This window comes from Halichoeres trimaculatus, unplaced genomic scaffold, assembly GCF_033239565.1.
Source record: "Halichoeres trimaculatus isolate MK-OKI-2021-1 unplaced genomic scaffold, fHalTri1.1 fHalTri1_scaffold_21, whole genome shotgun sequence".
NCBI classification, from domain to species: domain Eukaryota; kingdom Metazoa; phylum Chordata; class Actinopteri; order Labriformes; family Labridae; genus Halichoeres; species Halichoeres trimaculatus.
Window position 1 is genome coordinate 9,127,031 of NW_027437199.1, and position 19,131 is coordinate 9,146,161.

The 19,131-nt window shown below is 40.3% G+C and overlaps 1 protein-coding gene across 1 annotated transcript in view; it reads right to left on the reverse strand.

Annotated features, from left to right (window-relative positions):
* snd1 (staphylococcal nuclease and tudor domain containing 1) overlaps window positions 1-19,131 on the reverse strand; it is a 229,525-nt gene that overhangs the window by 51,717 nt on the left and 158,677 nt on the right. Inside the window, exon 18 of the mRNA XM_074698290.1 lies at window positions 2,008-2,149. Within this exon, the coding sequence (XP_074554391.1) occupies window positions 2,008-2,149 (142 nt within the window). The remainder of the gene's footprint in view (window positions 1-2,007; window positions 2,150-19,131) is intronic.

Here is a 19,131-nt window from a genome sequence, read left to right on the forward strand (position 1 = left end):
TTGTCTTTCATTTTTGTCTTTATCTTTTTTTGACTTTACTGTCTTTTTAGCCTTTGTCTTATCTTTTATCTCACACCACTTTCAAGTCCATCCTCTTTTATTTACTTCTATGTAATGTTAACATTTTAATGTAGTTATGTACTTTTCTTCAGATTTTATCTCATCTATAACTCACCTTTGATTCACTTTTAATCCTTTTACTGATACCCTTTTAGGCCTTTTGATTATTTTATCCTTTGCTCATGTGTGTTATTCTAATTTGTCTTTGCTTTAATATAATTATTTTTTTATTTATTGTTTTATCACCATTATAATTTCATTTTTTCATATTTTCTGTTCCATTTCTTTTTTTTAACTGCCTTTTATTACCTTCTCTCTTTTTCTTACTGAGTGTATGTCTTTAGATTATATTTCAGTGCTCATGGTCTCTTTTTATGTTGCATGGTTCTTGAATTGTCTTTGTTCCTATGACATTTGCTCTTGCTAGGGTCTTAAATGCCTTGTGTCCTGCTTTTGCTTCTCTGTGCTTTGTTGTCTGCATGTTCCTTTTTGGTCAAAGCACTTTGCAAACTTCTGTTTTTAAAGGTTCAATGAGTGTCATCATGGACTCTACTTGTGTTAACCTGTTTAGACTGGATTAAACACGCATGCATACATACCTTAAAGGCAGGGTGCGACATGTAGGTAATTTCGGGCTGTGACTAGGGATGGGTACCAAATGAGGTACTTTTATAGGTACCGACCGAATTCTGTCAAAAGTACCGGGTACCGGTTCATGTAAAATCAGAAGGTATCATGTTTGGTGATGAACACAGCATTATGAGGTTACATATTGAAGAGTAAATGTGTCAAATTGAAAATAATTTACATTTTATTATCAAACAAATTTACATTTTTTACCACATAAATGCACAAAAGTGCTGAAAATTGGTACCATTGAGTACCAGGTACCAGGGGTCGGTACCATATTGTTTCAAATGTGAAAGGTACCATCCCTAGCCGTAACATCATTTCCAAGACACATTTGTGTGAATTTTCATTTTCTTAAATGAGGTGGATGGCACCTTCTGAAATGACCTCAACATCATATTTGGCCTTAAAGGTAAATATATGTCGCATGTGGTCTAAATGGGTTTAAACTGGGAGTTTGGTCACTTAGGTCACAGGTATTGCTGGATTTTTCTCTGTCTTTTTGTGCTAGGAATGAAAAAGGCAATTTCCATAATTTGAGACTGTCGTACATTTCCTGTTCTGACAAAATTGGTAAAAGTGCTTTCAAGTGTCCTGTACTCAGAGTGTGAACTCAATCTGCCAGCAGTTGCTGTGGCAATCCCAGACAACAGGCTTCCTCTGTATGACCCAGCAATTAAAAACAGTTACAAATGTATACAAGAAAACCCACACCTTGATTTTGATGTGGAGAGGATGCCCCATTAAGTATACAGCCTGAAAGATGGCCCATTACCCAGCGCCAAACAGAATACAAACACTCTCACACACACACATATGGGTTCAAACTGCTTGTCAGGGCAAGCAGCCATGCAGGAACAACAGGGATTGTTAGTTTTCCCATCTCCCAACTTTTCCCTCCTTTCACTGGTGACAAGAGGGGCTGCTGTGATTTATTCCTGTCATTCAGTTGTAATAACAAGAGGGACGCTCTTTGTTTTGTCTCTGCTGGTGGGAGGGGTGCTGCAGCGAGGGAACGAGGTGAATGTCAGAGTGCTGCAGATAATTGACATTCATAAAGTCAGTGTGGTGTTAAAAGAGAATAAAAAGTAAGAGCCACTGCTCGCACCTCAGAGAGACTTCTGCTGCTGCTGGTGTTTTGTGTTGGATTGCACAGGATGATGAAATGCTCGCTGTAGCATGAAGAAATATAGCATGCCATTTCAACTTTAACTAATTCACATTTGATCAACCTGTGTATGTCATGTTATGTTTTGTGCCCTCTGATTTTGCCCTTTTTTTTTCTTTTTCGCTCATGTAAAACACAATCTCAGGTACCTGTCTCGACGTCCTGGGTGTAGAAGTGCAGGTTGTCGCAGATTTCGGTGACGTATACTGGTCTGTAGTTGGGCACCCGTTCTTTCTCCTCTGATACATGAACAACTTCTTCAACTGGTTTCTCTTCGTAGTTGGCCCAGATCTACAAAACACAAGGTTGACAGAGACAGATCAATACCTGAAACAGAAGCTGAAACTTTTTAAATTTGCATCACAGAAGCAAAAATCCTTCAAAACTGATTGTACAACAGAATAACAAGAGATTGTTACATTTTGAGACACTTTTCACACAGTTTCAAGGAAAATGCCTGTGTTTCAAGCTTGTGCTGCCAATATTCTTTTCAAGGGACTGGCAAACCTTGCTGGGATACAAAGTGACACGGATACGAGTTGGCAGCGCCACTTTTTTCTCTCCCATTAGGTTGTGCATTTGCATGAAACAGTAGTATACTACTGAGGAAATGAACCTTGTGCGATGCCTTAAATACGTGGTGTCTTCAAGTCTCTTAAAATGTCTGGCAAACTTAAGGAAAAAGGTTGCAGGCTTGTTGGTCCATATCTTACAAGTATCGACTCTAACATAGGCTGTGCTCAACTCTCCAAAAGAAAGGAACCTTCTTTGTGAGGTCAGATGTTGAACACTGCAAAAAAACTGAAATCTTATCAAGTGTTTTGTCTTATTTTCAATTAAAATTTATTTTTAGACTTGATATGAGCCACATTCGCCTAACTAGTCCAGAAGATGTCTTGTTCCAAGTTATCATAAGACAACCTGTAACAAGTAAACAAATCTGCCAGTGGGGAAAGAGAAATGTGCTTGTATTAAGACATCATTCTAATCTTGACAGGCACATTTCTCTTACCCCACTGCCAGATTTTTTTTAACTTTTTACAAATAGTTTAGACTTCATTTTTGTCTTTAAAGAAATTAAAATGAGATATTTTCCTGTACTGGTCAGGTAAAAGGGGCTAATATCAAGTCTAAAAAGACATTTTTTTACCAAAAGGAAGAGAAAAACACTTGTTATGATTTAATTTTTTTGCAGTGAAGGAGTTCGGGGATGGTGTTAAGTTACAGAAAATGCGGTTTAGTGGACACTTTTGGAGCTCTGTATTAAAGATAGTCATCCAGGTGTATTGGCCTCTTCAACCACAGTGGAACAAGGTTTTGATTTGGGGGCGTTTGAGTATTTGTTAAGTGATAAAATGGTGTTATGAGGAGGAGGCAGAGGATGACATGGGGTCAGAGGGCCAAGAGTTGGAATTGAAGGTACCCTCCTGGCTAGGGCTGGGCGGCATGGGAGAAAAAATTATATTACGGTATTTTTTCAAGATTTTGACGGTATGACAGTATGTCACATTTTTTTGTTTGTGTGTGAATGTGTTACCAGTAGTTTGGTAGTCCCTCAGAGATATTGATTTTGACATGCATACGTGAGTGAGTTTGCAAAGCAACAATGACTTGAGCGCCGTGATCTTAAAATTATTCTGAAGAATTGAAAAAGGAAAGGTAGTCCATCTTGTATTTAGCTGCTGACATAACCGTACATAATTAATGGACGTTGCATCTGTGACGCTACTCTTTTGTTTCAAGCCATATTGGTAACACTGACCTCAAGAGGCAACTCGAAGCCTCTTCACTTAGTCAGGATGCCCACCTGTCTGTCAGGTCAACTGAGCCTCTGTTTGAGCAAACTGGAAAGTTACCCCTGTACAGTGTGTACCTTAAGAAAAATGAGCTACATACTCAGGCTGAAGTCAATATCAGGCTGCGAACATGTTTATGCTTGCTGTAAAATTCTGCTTTTTTGAAATGGTGTGTATGTGGTTTTTCGTACTTTCAGCTTCAAGTGGACACTTGAGGAACTGCAGCTTTTAACACTTTCACATAAGCTTTATTCTTGTGACAGCCCAAGAAGGCAGATGTAAACTTTTTTTCTCTTTAGCAGACCCTTAATCGCCTCTTGATGTACCTTTATTGTAATTTTATGGCACCTGAAGGGGAAATGACACTGGTGCATCTATATTGTTTTATGTTTCTTCTATCAAAGAATGGAAGAAAGAATACGATTAACATTTTTAATCATAATCTGGGGTCAAATAAAAACCAGTTTCTCGCAAAGGCTACGGCTTCTCCCTAGTCTCCTGAACCACTCTAATGCATCAGAGGGTTTAAATTCAGAGCAGATAATGTAAAGATCTTCTTTGTTTGACAGTCTTATCAACAAAGGATATGAGAATAACAGAAAGAGTAATAAACTGATTCAACATTCTGTATGATAAAATGAAAAGTCATAATGGGGGATGAATAGTGCTCCTAATAAAAGAAGCCAAATATCAGCTTTAATAAAAGTTTGAGGAATGACGACATGCTCGAAAGTCCGCACTTCTTAAAAGGGATTTTTCAGGGTTCAGACTCAGGTTGAAGGTTAGATTAGATGTGAGGTTATGCAAGGTTTAGAATCAGCATAACAGAAGGAAGATTGTAGTGAATGAGGATCCTCGCAAGCATAGCAATGTGTGTATTTTAGCGTGCATCTGTCGGCAGGTTGCATCCGTTTCTCTGCTGCATCAAGGTTAGATCTCTTTCAACTCCCCAGGAGAAACAGAGGGCAGGAGGCTCATTAGGAAGAAGTGCTTCGCCTTGGGCCACGTATCAAACTACACGGATGTCAGGGTGTGTGTGTTTGTGAGTGTGTAATAATAGAGGGATGCAGTGTAAAAGTGGGTGGTGTCGGGATGTGTCTGTGTACAGCTTTAAGTACAGGAACAGCATTGAGAACGTGCAGAGAGCACAAGACCGTCACAGGATGAAAGGCAGATAATCAACTCCCTGCAGATGAATCCCTGAAGGAGGAGGAGGGGGGATCTGCAAGGGGAGGAACTTAGGAGTCAAAAAGTGCTCACATCCAACTTCTTGTGCTGCAGCAGCAGTGGCACAGCTTGTTACTGCTCATTTCTGCAGGCTATTTGGGAAGTGTTTATTTTCAAAGGTTACAGGAAGAGAGGGGAAAGAGGCAGGGAGGTTTTTTAACAGTGCAGCGATATTAGCCAATTAGGTTCTGGCTAATGATTTAACTGCATGGCATCATGGTGATAATTAGATTAGCTACTTTTAGTGTTGTCAGTTTTTCACTCTGCCTTAGCTCATCTGCTTGTGTTAATCATACCCAGGGCTTCCTTTTTTTTTATATGCTGTCTCTTCAGATTATCTCTTTACCTCACTGATGCAGAGATGTACAGTGGCAGGAGTCTGAACAGAAAATACGTGTGAGTGTAATTTGCAAGAAAAACAACAGTAGTTGCATTACTAGAACAAATGTTTCCGAGTGTAACCCCGTGATGCAATCGACCGTGGATATGAGCGTTGCTGCCCTGCATACCCGCTAACAAAAGACAAGGGTCATACTACCCAATTAAATTCAATTATTCATCCCGCTAACACTGCAGAAAGAAATGAGAAAAGAAAAGAGGGGGCAAAAGGAGGGAAGGAAGGAGGAAATAAAGCAGGTAGAAATTCTGGGGATTGAGGGCGAGCAAGGTTAATGAAGACCGAAAATGCAGCCACGCTCCGTAAACCCAGAGATCAACCAGGATTTTTTTGCAGGCAGGTGCATCATTTTCACACTCGCACAGACACACACACACACACACACACACACACACGGCTGCATGCAGACATTATATGCACAGTCACAAATGTCGGAGCGCAGTGTGTGGTCATAAACATGCTTCTTTCATTGCAACTGAGCTGACACCGCTTGGCTTCTAATCAAACCCACAGCACCAATTAGGGATTACAAAGATTAGAGTGTCACCATTCATTAGCTGGGTGGGCATCATTGCAGCACCTCTAGGGTGCTGTTGAGAGGGTGGGCTTAGAGTGAGATTGGATACCAAGCACATCTGCAGGGGGTCCTGTTGACCTTTGAGTTGAGTGCGGACTAGGGCTGCAACTAACAATTATTTTTAATGCCGACTAATCTATTGCTTATTTTTTCGATTAGTTGAAACCTTTAAAATGTGCCTACCTTTAAAATTCAACCTGTGTGCTGCATTTTCACTGTATTAATCCAGAGTTAGGTTCTCCCCTCTGATTGGTCAGCCCTATGTCATGTTTGTTTTTTTGTCTTCATTTCATTCACGATGACATAAAAATATATGTACAATACAGAAAAAATAGTGACTTTGGGTTTGTTTTCGTATGTTTGTTTGCTTATTAGGGCTTGCTTTGCTGTCTGTATGATCCTGCCTAACCCCCTCCCAGCTCTCCACAACAACACGTTTAGTTTTGTTTCTCTACACGCGCTACTTTGCTCATGCGCACTCCGCCCTTCTCCTCCACCCCGCTGAGTGTCACCGGTGCAGTGTGAGCACAGGTAAGTGAGCTCCTTTGAATAAACGTCCTCTCTTTTAAAAAGTTAGGGGAGTTTTGACACTAGATTGCGACTCAGATTCTGAAAACTGTCTGTAACAGAGAGCGAAGAGGACTTGCTAATTCACGTTATCAGGCGCTAAACACCTGGAGCTGTCAGGCTGTTCAAGCCGGAGATGCAGCGCCTCCGTCAGCGCACAGTGCCATCAAAGTGCGGAGATTTTTCTCATCAATATTCCTCATGTTGGAACTTAGTGATCTTTTCCCATAAAAGTATCTGTTAACGTGGCGCCCCATGCAGTGAACTGAAGTTACAGATGAGCATTTACTGCCTGGTATTTAATTTCATGATATGACAACAATGAAAACAATAATACGACGCGTCGATTATTAAAATTTGCGTCGATTAATTTTCTATAGTCGAGTCGATTATGCCGTCTAATCGTTGCAGCCCTAGTGCGGACATCAGTTGAAAACAGCTCATACAGGAACTGAGGGGAAAAACACACTTGCCTCCTGAATAACGTCCTCTATAAGGCTGCTGAAGTTTGGTGTAAGCTCAGCTTCAACAATGACATCCTAATATTTCCCTAACTTTATTAAGACTTGTTGTTGGCATCAAATCTATAAATGTTTATTTCTTAGTTTCACGCAGGCATGTGTGCATTTACTCCATCCAGTTTTTCCTCTTACCTTAAGTCTAGTCAGTTTGTTGGTGCTTGAATTTTTCTTAAAAGACCAGAAAATTGGTCGTGTTTGAACACCATTTACACAATTTTCTTTTCCTTTGCACACTATCCAATTTTGTTTCTAACAACATCAATCAGGGCATCTAAACTGTCTCTGAATTGGTATTGTACATTTTTCACAGAAACAAAAGAAAAGTCACGACAAAGAAAAGGAAAAAAAATGCACGCTTGCTTCAGAGTATAGTAGAAAGATCTGTCAGAGAGAGGCCAGTAGTCTGGCCTTGATCATTTTGGATTTGGGGGGTGGTTGGTGTAAACATCTATTTTGTGCTCAGCGTGAGATTTACATGTTCAGATCTGACTCCGCAGGCGTGCAGAATCTAACACTTTGTTTCCTTCAGCTTGCAAAATACAGGCTCTCCTCTGATACACATCTGGACATTTGCAAAAAGCTAATCCCTCCAAGACGTCTTGAATCTTTATCCATATAGAATTGCAACATTAAATGACCGCCTCCGTCTTTGTCTCCTTCTGTAGTTGTAGGTGTAAATCTGGGTTAACATCTTGTCTGCATAGGAGGCATAATGTTCTGCGTATTCAGAGAGCAGCAGCAACAGCAGCTTCAGTTCTATTTCTGTGGATGCATTCAAGAGCAGTATTAAGTGTAGGTTACCCACATTTTGGCAGAACTCGTATCCAAATACACACTCTTTAAGTTAATGCATGAAAGGAGAGAAAATAGAAATGCAGAAATTTCGCCTCAAGAGACATTTAGGTGTCTGGAAAAGAAGCATAAGACGAGGCATCCCTCAGCCTGGATCGGTTGAAATAGAAGCATATCGGTTCTGTTAGACATGCGTGACGAATGAAAAACGATGCTTTGCTATAAGAAGCACAAATTGAGCTTAAGCTGTGTATGCCTGAGTTTAAAATATTTCAATAAAATGTTGTAGCACAGAAGCGCTGTGTTAGTCACAGGATTTCATTTCACAAAGAAAGCCTGGGGGAAAATTTGCTGAAATAGCTGAAGTTCTGGTAAGTATTTCAAATTTTTATGCTAATAATCCTTCTGTAAAGCTATCAGTTATGTGCACACTGAAACTAAATATATGCTTACTCATATTGGGATTTTTCATAGGCCACTTGTACAAAGATTCCTCAAAGACTCCGGAGGTCAATGTGATCGTATTTGCTTTGAACTGTCTCTTTGTGCACGATTGGAAACATTGAAGAGCTCCCATCTCTTTTTTTAAAGCACAACTAAATGCAAAAACACACATGCACACAGAGAAAGACACACACTGTGCCCAGGGCTGATGACCTTCCGTGAGCAGCCAACCATCCTGTTTGTTCCACTCGAATGCAGGTATGTGACTGCTGCTTCTGCTGCCGCTCTGCAACTGCAGCCAGAGCCACCAAGATGCCAGAGACAATGAGAGAAAGACTGACAGAGAGTTAGACAGCAAGAGAGGGGGGAGAGAAAGAGAGGGGAGAAAAATAGGGAAAGAGGAAAAAAGCAGCAAGCCATTAAGCTGAGGCTGAAAGGACAACAAGTCCCATTAATGGAGGACAAGCTGGAGAGATATCTGGTTAGTTTGACCTTCACAACTCCTGAAGAAAAAAACACACTTGTACCCAAAGAGTCCATTTGGGGTTGTACAACATTTCTTTATGGTACAAGGTCAGTCTTAGACCAACAAAAGAAGTGTTTACTCAACTATTCAGAGGTGAAATTGCATGTGTTCAATAGACTGACTATCTGGAGTCACCCATTGGCTTATAAGGCTTTAAAGCTGGTTGACGCCATATTGGAAATACTGACCTTCAGCTAAGTTAGAAGCAGGCGAAGACTTGGGCTGATTTGAAACCTATTGCATACTTTTTGTAAAGGTAGAATGAAGTTAGACTGATCCATTTGATCTATTTTGTAGCACACTTAAAGCTGAAGGCAAAACCATTTCTGTATCAACAACTCATGGTTTGAAAATAACAAATAAAAAGTTTAGACGGACGTAAATGTTATTAGAAATGAACAGTTACCTGTGAAAAAGGTATCACTTTTTTTAAAACTACAAGTTACAAGTGTCAAAGGCATTTTTTCACTTTACCAAACATTACAGTTGTACTGGTAACACTGTAGGTGGCGATAATGCATCTAAAACTGAGCATCAACCCCAATAAAAGATAAAAAGGTAAAAAAATAAATAAAAAAATAGCACCATGCATAGTAGGAAACAGAATGTGAGGTTAGCTGGTCTCTAATATTTGAAGAAATTTTTTTATGACATCCGCCTTACCACCAAGAAAACAGTTACTACACTGATTTAACTGTCAGTCAAATCAGCCACGCCCCCTTGAGTGCATATTTACAACTCTTCCCTTGATTTAAACAAATGGGTGACCCAGAATAAAAATAGCTCACCAATAAAGTTAATAAAGAAATGTTATTATGCCAGAAAAAATTGCCCTGTAGTTTCTCCAGCTTCAGTCCCAAGTGGACACTTAAGGTACTGCAGTTTTCTGTGTTTGCTTAATTGTCTTTACTCTAGAGACTGCTTCGCCGTTTGTTCTTGTGTTAATTCCTTCCTCTCTGGATTCATGTGATTCTTCCCTTTTCTGACAACTTGAGAATCTTTTTTTCGGGGAGACAAACTCTCGAGGACACCAGCCTTTAACTTTCAGCTGCCAAATTTTTTCCTTTAACAAGTGAGATGATGATGCAAAAGGTCTCCAACTAAAAAAGAAACACCTGCTGGGAGCTAAATTGTTGCAGAAACTCACTGGTTGCAAAACCTTAATTTCCCAGCCTTAAGCATCAAACACACACGGAATGAAGAGAAGCTCTTTGACAGTAGTTATCGTGCTGTTCGGCTTTTAAGGAGTTGAACTGAGCAGCTGATGAACTGAGGTTTGATTTGTTTGAATATTTCTGATTTGATGGAGAGCAGCAACTGAGTTATGGTCCTACATTCATAGATTCCCACATACAAGCACAGGTGGATGAATACACAGACAGATGGATGACTGAACACAAATGTGATGCCAGGACGAGGGGGTGAGGGCTGCTTTCAACACTGATTACACGTGGCAGTGTGTCAATTTTTGCATTGTGCCTTTGTGTGTGTTTGGTCTGTTTATAAAAAAAGTATTTCTGCTGGTTAGACCCTATAAAAAATGAATCTTTGCATGAAGAGGAACAACATGTACATGCCTTGGGCACAACCACAATAATTGGACACTCACACAGTGCGGAGGTGAGGTGGCCATCGGCAGAGGCAAAGAAACAATCATGGGGGAATGAATACAAACCATTTCCTGGCTCAATTATTCGACCACATGACCCATAATGTGTGGACCTCCTCAAACACTCTGAACCCACAGAGGGTTTGTTCGTATAAAACAGCTGTCACTCTAAGCGTCAGCGAAAACACACTTCAGTCTCAAATCTGCTTCTTATGCTCCACTGGGAACACACAGATATTAAAAAATAGAAGTCTCAGTGTGTAGAACAAATTAAATGACCAGTGCTGTGACAGATCAGTTCAGGGAACGCCAAATAATTTGGCTTCACTTTTTGCGGAGCTGGTAAGTCGTTCATCTGTGTACAGCCTACGAGTGAAAAGCAAAAGCTGTGTCTGTTCTGCAGACACTCAGGAACTCTTGTTAAAGTTATGAAATGGTACAAGAAATACAAAACTTGCAGAAATAGTTTAATACGAAAGATAAGAAATATTTGGGACTACCAATGTTGTTTTCTGGTCATAATAGAGGTCATGAAAAACAATTGTGAAAAAAAAAACAAATCCTGAAATAAAAATGTAAAAGTCTTGACATTTTTCCCATATCCCCCCATAATTAGGGATGGGTACCAAATTAAATACTTTTATAGGTACCAACCGAATTCTGTCAAAACTACCGGGCACCGATTCACTTAAATTCAAAAGGTACCATGTTTAGGTACCTAAATGCATCCTTGTGACTGTGAGGGAGTGGAAGAGTAGCCAATTTTCCATGCTGAACGTGAACACCGCATTGCAAATTTATTTAATGAAGAATAAATATGTGTAGTTGAAAAAAATATCTGCATTTTATTATTAAACACATTTTTTCGGTGGTATTTTTTACTACATAAACACAAAAAAGTACCGCAAATTGGTACAGTTGAGTACTGGTACCGATTGCCAGGTACCAGGCATTGGTACCGTATCATTTCAAATGTGAAAGGTACCTATCCCTACCCATAATGGAGAACATTTTCTCCAGAAGAAGCAAAGTTTGCCGGTGTTTATGCAGCAACCACTGCAGAAAGCCGACTTCTTATCATCTAGTATCAAGAGACGTTAGAGCTTGACAGGTGAGGTTTAATTTCATTATTTCAAGTTTGATGGGACAAATATGTTTGATGCCACTGAGAAATCACCCAAAGAAATAGTTACCCTAACAGTTGAGAAATAGGTGACTTAAAGCTGCTGCCTCTCTTGGTCAGTCTATACATCTTAAGACTGACTCATGTACTCCTGAAACTGTTTTAGTCCTAAGTATTAAGCACAATGTGCTCGATGTTATAGAGTGGTCTCTCTACTTACAGAGGTAATACATAGTTCCATTTTTAATTCAATACCCAATCATGCTTTGAGTACAATTAAAATCAATAGAAGCATGTTACTCATAAGAGTGCACTTTGTAAATCAATTTAGCCCTTATTATATCCCTGATGAATCCCCTTTAGAGAGAATGGTTAATTAGTTCATCGGGTGGCACTATTTTCTCTTTCTCTGTGTGTTCACTGTTCGACCCCTTTTTAAAGTGCACATCAAAAGACTGAAAGCTACACATAAGACTAGAAAGTGGACATATTTTATTTCATAACGTTTGGATGCTAGGTGGATAAAAAGGTGATAAGAGATGGTATCGAAGAAAAGTAATGGAGATGCAAAAAGTCAAACACTGCTTTGAGTACTTTTGCTGTATAACAGTCATGAATTAATTTCAAATTAACTCATTTACAAATGAGCCTCTTTAATCACAACAAGCTTTAGAAAATGAATATGACCGGCATACAAACTAAGACAGAATGATTAAAGATCTGCTTGGTAGTCACGTCACTGACAGGGTCAGATTTGTGTGGTAGAAAGGTGGGCGACCTGGATTTCCTGTAGCTCGATGATGTTGTCAGTATTGACTGAACCATTAGAGGCGGAGAATGATCAAGAAGATGGACAACTGCTTCACTTATCGGATATATCAAAGCCTGTGTGATCAAAATAAATATTAAGAGCCTAACTGATTAAATTCTATGATGCATATTTTGAGGTGTACAGGTTTAATAAATTAAGTCAAACCATTGAAACTCGTTACTTTTCAGGATGCATTGCTCCTATGGGAAAATTTCCAGTGGTACCAGTAAAGACTCAGAGTTTAATTATTCTTCAGCTGATCCTTTTGTTTTGCAAGCTCCCAAAAACTAAATATGACAAGTTGTTGGGCGTGAAAAAGTCAGAACCCTGAGTTTTAAGATGTTACTGCAGCCAAACAAGATTTGACAAAGACTAGATTTTCTTTTGCTAAAGGCAGAAAAATGTCAGCATCAAGACTTTTCAAATCAACAGCCTCAAAAAACCCAGACAAATATTTTTAACACAAAGGGGAGACCAACAACAACAGATACTCTGACCACTTCGGCCTCTCAGCTTTTTTATTTTTGCTGGTATTAATATTTAGACGCTACCTTTCATACGCAGGCCGGGTTTGATGGCTGATAAATGGTGTGATTTAATTGCAGGTAGGGCTGTTTTTCTTTGCTAAATTAGTGGCTGACAGCAAGAATACCACCCTCTATGAAACCAAAAGCAGCACACAAATGCTCTCTTTCCATTTGCAGCTGAGTGATATGTTCCTTTTTTACGTCTGGCCTTTCAAACGAATATGACCACTTGTCAATAAGTGATGTGACAGGAGGCTGGTGTCAGGCACACCTTGATTGACAGACTGTTAAGCTACCAGGTTCACACACGTAGCTGTGTTGACCTTATGTGACACCGCAGACCATTTCTTGACAACCTTGGAATCAAAATGAGTAACTTCCATGTAAAAGGGGAAAAAAGTTGTTCGTCTTGGTTATCGATTGGACAGTGGCTATTGTGACAGGTGTCAGGGTGGCCCAATTGTTCTTGTAGAGTAAAGAAAAAAAGGCATTAACCTGATGCTAGCTCTAAGAGACCTGCTCCAAGGTTAAGAGGGTTGTTGATGGTACATTAACCCTGGGCGCTCTCCTTGTTGTGGAGGGATAACTAAGAGGGTTGGCTGTAGAAGCAGGGGGGAGGACTGATTTACAGGACAGGGAGCTTGGCCTGTGCACGAGTTTCCTGCTGTCCTCATATTCAGATATAATGCATGGCGGCCTTGCATCATAAAACATACTGACTGGCCTAAGCACACAGAAACATGTGTGAGCTTGTAGGCGCAGTCTTGGCCTTGGGATGAATTGGTCCAGGTTGAGCTACAGCATCGTTCCTGCCACAGTGGGATAATACAGTGAGACTGGTAGCAGTGCCGGCAAGGCCACACACGTGGGCACGGTAACAAAACATGTCAGCTGCACACACAGATGATTTGACAGGCTGTAAAAACCTGAATCGCACAACAGTGGTATATCATGTTGTATTGGGCTATTGATGTGTCACATCAAATCACAGAAAGCATTCCAGAGGCATTTATTCCTTTTACAACAAATTTTAGATTTTTCCTGGTAAAAAGGACAAGAAATATAATTTTTTCAGGGTAAAACACAGCAAAGAGCAGATCAAGATTTTAAGATAAAGTTGACTTTAACCAATCTGTCCCATTGGCCTTGAATCAGAATGTTAGAATATGTGGACATTTTTGACTGAATAATAAACCAAAGCCAGTATTTCTAATTACCTCTGCCAAGGAGGTTATGTTTTTGGGAGAGCTTTTCTGTTTGTCTGTGAACAACATAACTCCAAAAGTTACAAATGGATCTTCACAAAATTTTCAGGAAATGTTCAAAATAGGATAAGAAAGGAGGGATTAAATTTAGGAGGTGATCCAGATCACCGTCTGAATAAAGGATTTTTTAAAGGATTCTTGTTGTGAGGTAGGGCCGTTTTAACTATTTATGTATATAACTCCACAATAAATGGTAGGATTGCTTTGCAGAACAATACAAGACAAGGTCCCCGTAATTTCTGACAGATGTAAAAGTACGATCCAGATCCTGGCAATATTCTGAATAGTAAGATCCTGAATATGAAATATGTACTGGATCATCATAATTTTCAACACTGTCAGGAAACTAATTATGGTACAAACCTGTAACTAACACCAAATTGTAGCAGTCAGTCTGCTGAAAGGGAGTATAACATTAAAGTAGGACTGAAGTGTTGCGTGACAATCACAATATGCTTGGTGGAGGTCTGTGCTCTCTGAGTGCTTTTCTAGTTTCTGTAATTACTTGAGATCCTCATTGGTGTCACCATTTTTGCACATTAATGAAGCCTTAAATTCACTTTATTTATCAAAGCTCACCAAATATGTAACCATACCAACACTAAAAGCAATAAATATCATAATTTATTTTTTCCTTTTGTTTGTTTTTGGAATGATCTGATGTGTAGTCTGATACTTCCAGAGCCAGGCTCAAGCAAACACTTGAGGAACTGCAGTTATTAACATTTCTGCACCAGTGGAAGTGAACTAAAACAAGATCTTTATGAGGTTTCAACAAAGCTTGCTAAAGTGATCAGGTAACTGCACAAGGATCTCCTAACTGGTTCATAACACATCAGAGGGGTGGGCCTTAAATACCAAGGTCTACTCATAGCTCTAATTTGACAGGCTTTCAGAGCTGGCCAATCAGATGGGGATTTTTTATTTTTCGTCCAGAAAGTGCGTCCATTTTATATCTTCAGTGTTTGATCCATTAACAGTCAGCTGGCTATTTGCATAGCTCTGAGTCAACTAAACACGCTTTGTGAACTCAGGCTTCTGGGTCTCTGTGCTGAGAGCTTTTTAAGCCACATTAGTACCCTAACCCTCACCTTGACCCTAAAGTGTCTGAGTATTGTCAGAAAAAGTGATATGTAGGAGGATGCCCTGAACAAGTAATGTAATCTGTCCATGTTCGAACACCGTGTAACGTCTGTAACACCTACTACCGCGGCGAGCCATCCGCTCTCACGTTCCAAGTCAAACACTGTGCGGCAGAGAAAGGAGGGGAAGGAGCAGAGGGACGGAGGGATGAGTCTCTTGGATGTGGTTACTTAGCGGATAAATTATGCATTAAAACTGCACAGGTGGCGCGGGACAGGGTTTTTTAGGTGCAAGGAGGGAGTCGAGCAGCTGGGGAATTCATACTAGCGAGAAAAAAGGGGGGAGAAGGAGAAAGAGATACTTCCCCAAGCTTCATATCGCAGCCCACAGATGTTCTCCCATCACAGAGGCGGCAGGCAGGCAGTGGGGACACTCAACCCCGGCTTACACGGCTAATATGACCTCCCCTTATTCTGCGACACGTGCACGCACGGAGCAGTTGAGGACTGGAAGCGACCTTAGGCTATCGTGGTGGTTACTTGTTACACTTTTCAAATTGGCATACATTTATCCACTTAGATGTGTGTGTGAGTGTGTATTGGGAAAAGGAATGGAGGTTTGCCGCCTTGCTGAGAAAAACTTCTCGCGGCAGGGAAGTTTATCTCTAGCTGTTTTAAAGAGAAGACATCATAAGGCTTTTAAAAGAAAAGAAAAAGGAAGAAAATGTGAGAGAAAAAGAAATGAGGCAGAAAAAAGACCTAAAGACATAAAAAGAACCAAATTAAAATTAAACTTAGCATTAACTTGCACCCTACAGAGATTGGTGGTATGTGCACGTCAATGGGAAAAGGGGAGGGGCAATGTGTTTCCATGGAAACAGGATATGTTGGTGCATATAAAATCAAGGGAAAATGTGCATATTCAAACCTACAACTTTGCAAACATCCTCACGGCTGCCACATAACTCTGCTGGTACGGTAAGCCAGAGGGCTGATAGTAGAAACCACAGATCAAACGCACACACATTGTCCCTGAAGGCAGTCACTCCAGCATATGGAGCTTTAATGTGAAGTAGGCCATTTCTTTGCTTTCCCCTTTTTTTTTCCTCTCAGAGCTGAGAGGGAGAGTGTCCTATCGGCGGTCATTAAAACATGATCAAGCCCGAGCAAGATGTCGTCAAAGCAAAACAAAAGCAGCACTGGGGAATCGGTGCACAATTAGAGCCGACCAGCTGCAAGCGCGAGGGCACACGACGCACACTCTTCAGACAGTGTCGACAGGGAGGAAGAAAAATGGAGATTGGAAAGAGGGAGAGAAGACAAAATAATAAGGCTGGAGGAAAGAAATAAAACACTTGTCTGATTGTGCATCATTATAACCTTGACAAAAAATGAGTTGCTGCTTCACATAGATAAAGGTTTTACCAAAGGAGGGCTTGTTGATTTGTGTTTGACTGTCTCTCCTGATTTCGTGTTTGTAAGTGTGATAAAGATTCTTCAAACCTTCAGTTTTCTTGTGTTCACTCCTCCTTTGACATCCTCATGACCTTCGTTCTAAATAGGCTAAGTCTGTTTTCGTATTAGACATCCACGTGGCTTAACGAAGAAGGGTTGAAATGCAGCAACTGAAGCCCTCCCCTTGTCCCTTCCGCCCTCAGTTGTTCCTTTCATCCTTCCTCTGTAAGATATGTTTATCAACTGAGCAGCTTATTGTCCGCGAGAGCACGCCGCTTGTCTGATCGCTGGAAATTAACGGCGGGCTTAAAGAAACAAGTCAAAGAAGAAGAAGGAAAAGGCGTGTACAAAGCAGAGTGATTAAGAAATAGGACTACCTCAATGTTACAATGTATAAGTATGCAATTAAAAGGCAATTAATCAACTTTTTAATTAACAGGCTAGTCCGTCCCGGGCTGCCACAGTGTTGCCATGACTACTGGTTTTCCAGGGCGCTGTTATCTGCTTCTTCTTCTTTTTCTTCTTCTTTCTCTTTCTTTCTCTGTGTAGGACTCCTGATCATTTTTCTCTCTGATCACACCTTCCACTCCATTGTTCTCCCACTCCCTACTCTCTGTTCATTGGAGGAGAAAAAAATAATAATGAAATAAAAAAAAAGAGGAGGAGGGAGGGGAGCTGAGCTGGTGGGGATTAAGGGGAATGGGAGAGATGCAGGATAGCAGCGAAAGAGTGACAGAGAGGTTAATATGGATCCAGCAGTAAGGGAGGGGTAGCAATGGAAAGCAGGAGAATGAATGAATGAGAGAGAAGGAGAAAGGAAAAGAAAGGAAGGGAAGAAAAATATGGCAATATTACCACATCAGAGGTAAAGCCCCTTGAAGTCTCTGAAATGCTTCCTAGATCTCACAATTTGTCAAGAGATTCAGAGGTCTGGAGCTGCTCTCGTGAGCGGATGCTTCCCCAGTTCGAGAAACATAACCGGCTTGCTATAAGTGGAATAAGGTTATGAACACCTTCGACATCTGCTAGAGGACAATCACTACTAAATTAGGTCATGTATAGGTACAATTAAAAGCAATATCTACAGGTTTATCAGGCCTTAAATTTACATTTAAAATGTAAATGTCTCATTTTACTTTGAATCTGCTGTTGTTTGAGCTCTTACAAAAACTAACCCTCGCCTTTGTGTCCCTACAGGCCTGCCTGTCACCACCCCAAAATTTGAGAGAAAATTGCAGCAAACTTACTCTGTATTATCAGCACACACTAAATTTTGGAAAGCCTGGCTCCCATCAGAAAAATTGAAACAGCTCTTTTTAGAGTCTGAAATAAAACACGATGTTCTCCAGTCCCTGACTAGTCCTCATCCTTTCTCTCAGATTCATGTTTCATAGTGTCACTTGGACCTTACATGTCTGAGCCAGCCAATCTATCCTGTGGTGTGCCTCAGGGCTCTGTGCTGGGTCGTACTGTTTTTTCTCCAACTGAGCCATAGCATTTGAAAACATTCACGGACCTCTTAACCCTGTTATGCAGACTATGTTTCATTATCCACTCCTCTGGACCTAATGACACTGAAACTCTCTAACCTACTCAACTGTCTGCAATTAGGTTTAGAATGAATGATCATTTTCTTTGGATGATCATGGATACAAAAGAGGCCCTCATTATTTCCTGTAATTACTGCTGCTAGAGTTGCTAATTGTATTGGTTCCCTTTCTACCTCTGTTAAAACAAACCTCAAAAACGTCTCATTCTTGATCATAGGATGTCTTTGAATGAAATACAAACTCTTCAAACTGTTGCTTTTGCTTTTAGCCAAGTAACAAGGCAAAACTTAAGTTTGTTGTTGCCTTGAAAGCTGAGTTAGAAATGCTAGTTCATGCTTTTATTTCAGCTTTATTCGATTATTTTGTTTCCTGTTTCACCTGCTTCAATAATTCCTTCCTTGACTGTCTAAACACGATCCAAAATCCTGCTGCAATACTGCTAACTAGGTCCACCAGGACTACTTTCCCTGTACTGGCAACCAATTCAATTCAAATACATTTTAATGATAAAGCACCTGAGTACACCTCCAATTAGCTTAGTCCATACTATCACCATTAAAATCTTGTATTTTTGATAAAACTTGTGATAAACACCTTATTACAGATGCACAAATGACAGAATTTCTCTTTCTTTTAGCATCAAAGAGCCACTAAGTTGTCATTTTTAGCACCAGTTGTCTAAACCTCCTGTGCAGCTGCAACGTTGTGCACCCAAAGTAGCAACAGCACCTCTGCAAAAAGGCTCTGGCAAGACTTCTTCTGACACATAGAGGAAGCAGCGGAAATAAACAGGAAGGGAAAGTAAAGTGGGAAAAAAGACAGGAGCTGACAGGAAAAAAGAGAAGGGGGTTAAGCCAAGAATGAGAGAGACTGGTACAACAGGGGGAATTGGAAGCGCAGTGATGACGAGAGCCTCTTTATGTAACTCTGTCGCTCCCTAAGGCACGACAGAGAGAAACAGAAAGAGGGACTCTGTAAAAATGCACAAAAACACACTCACAAAC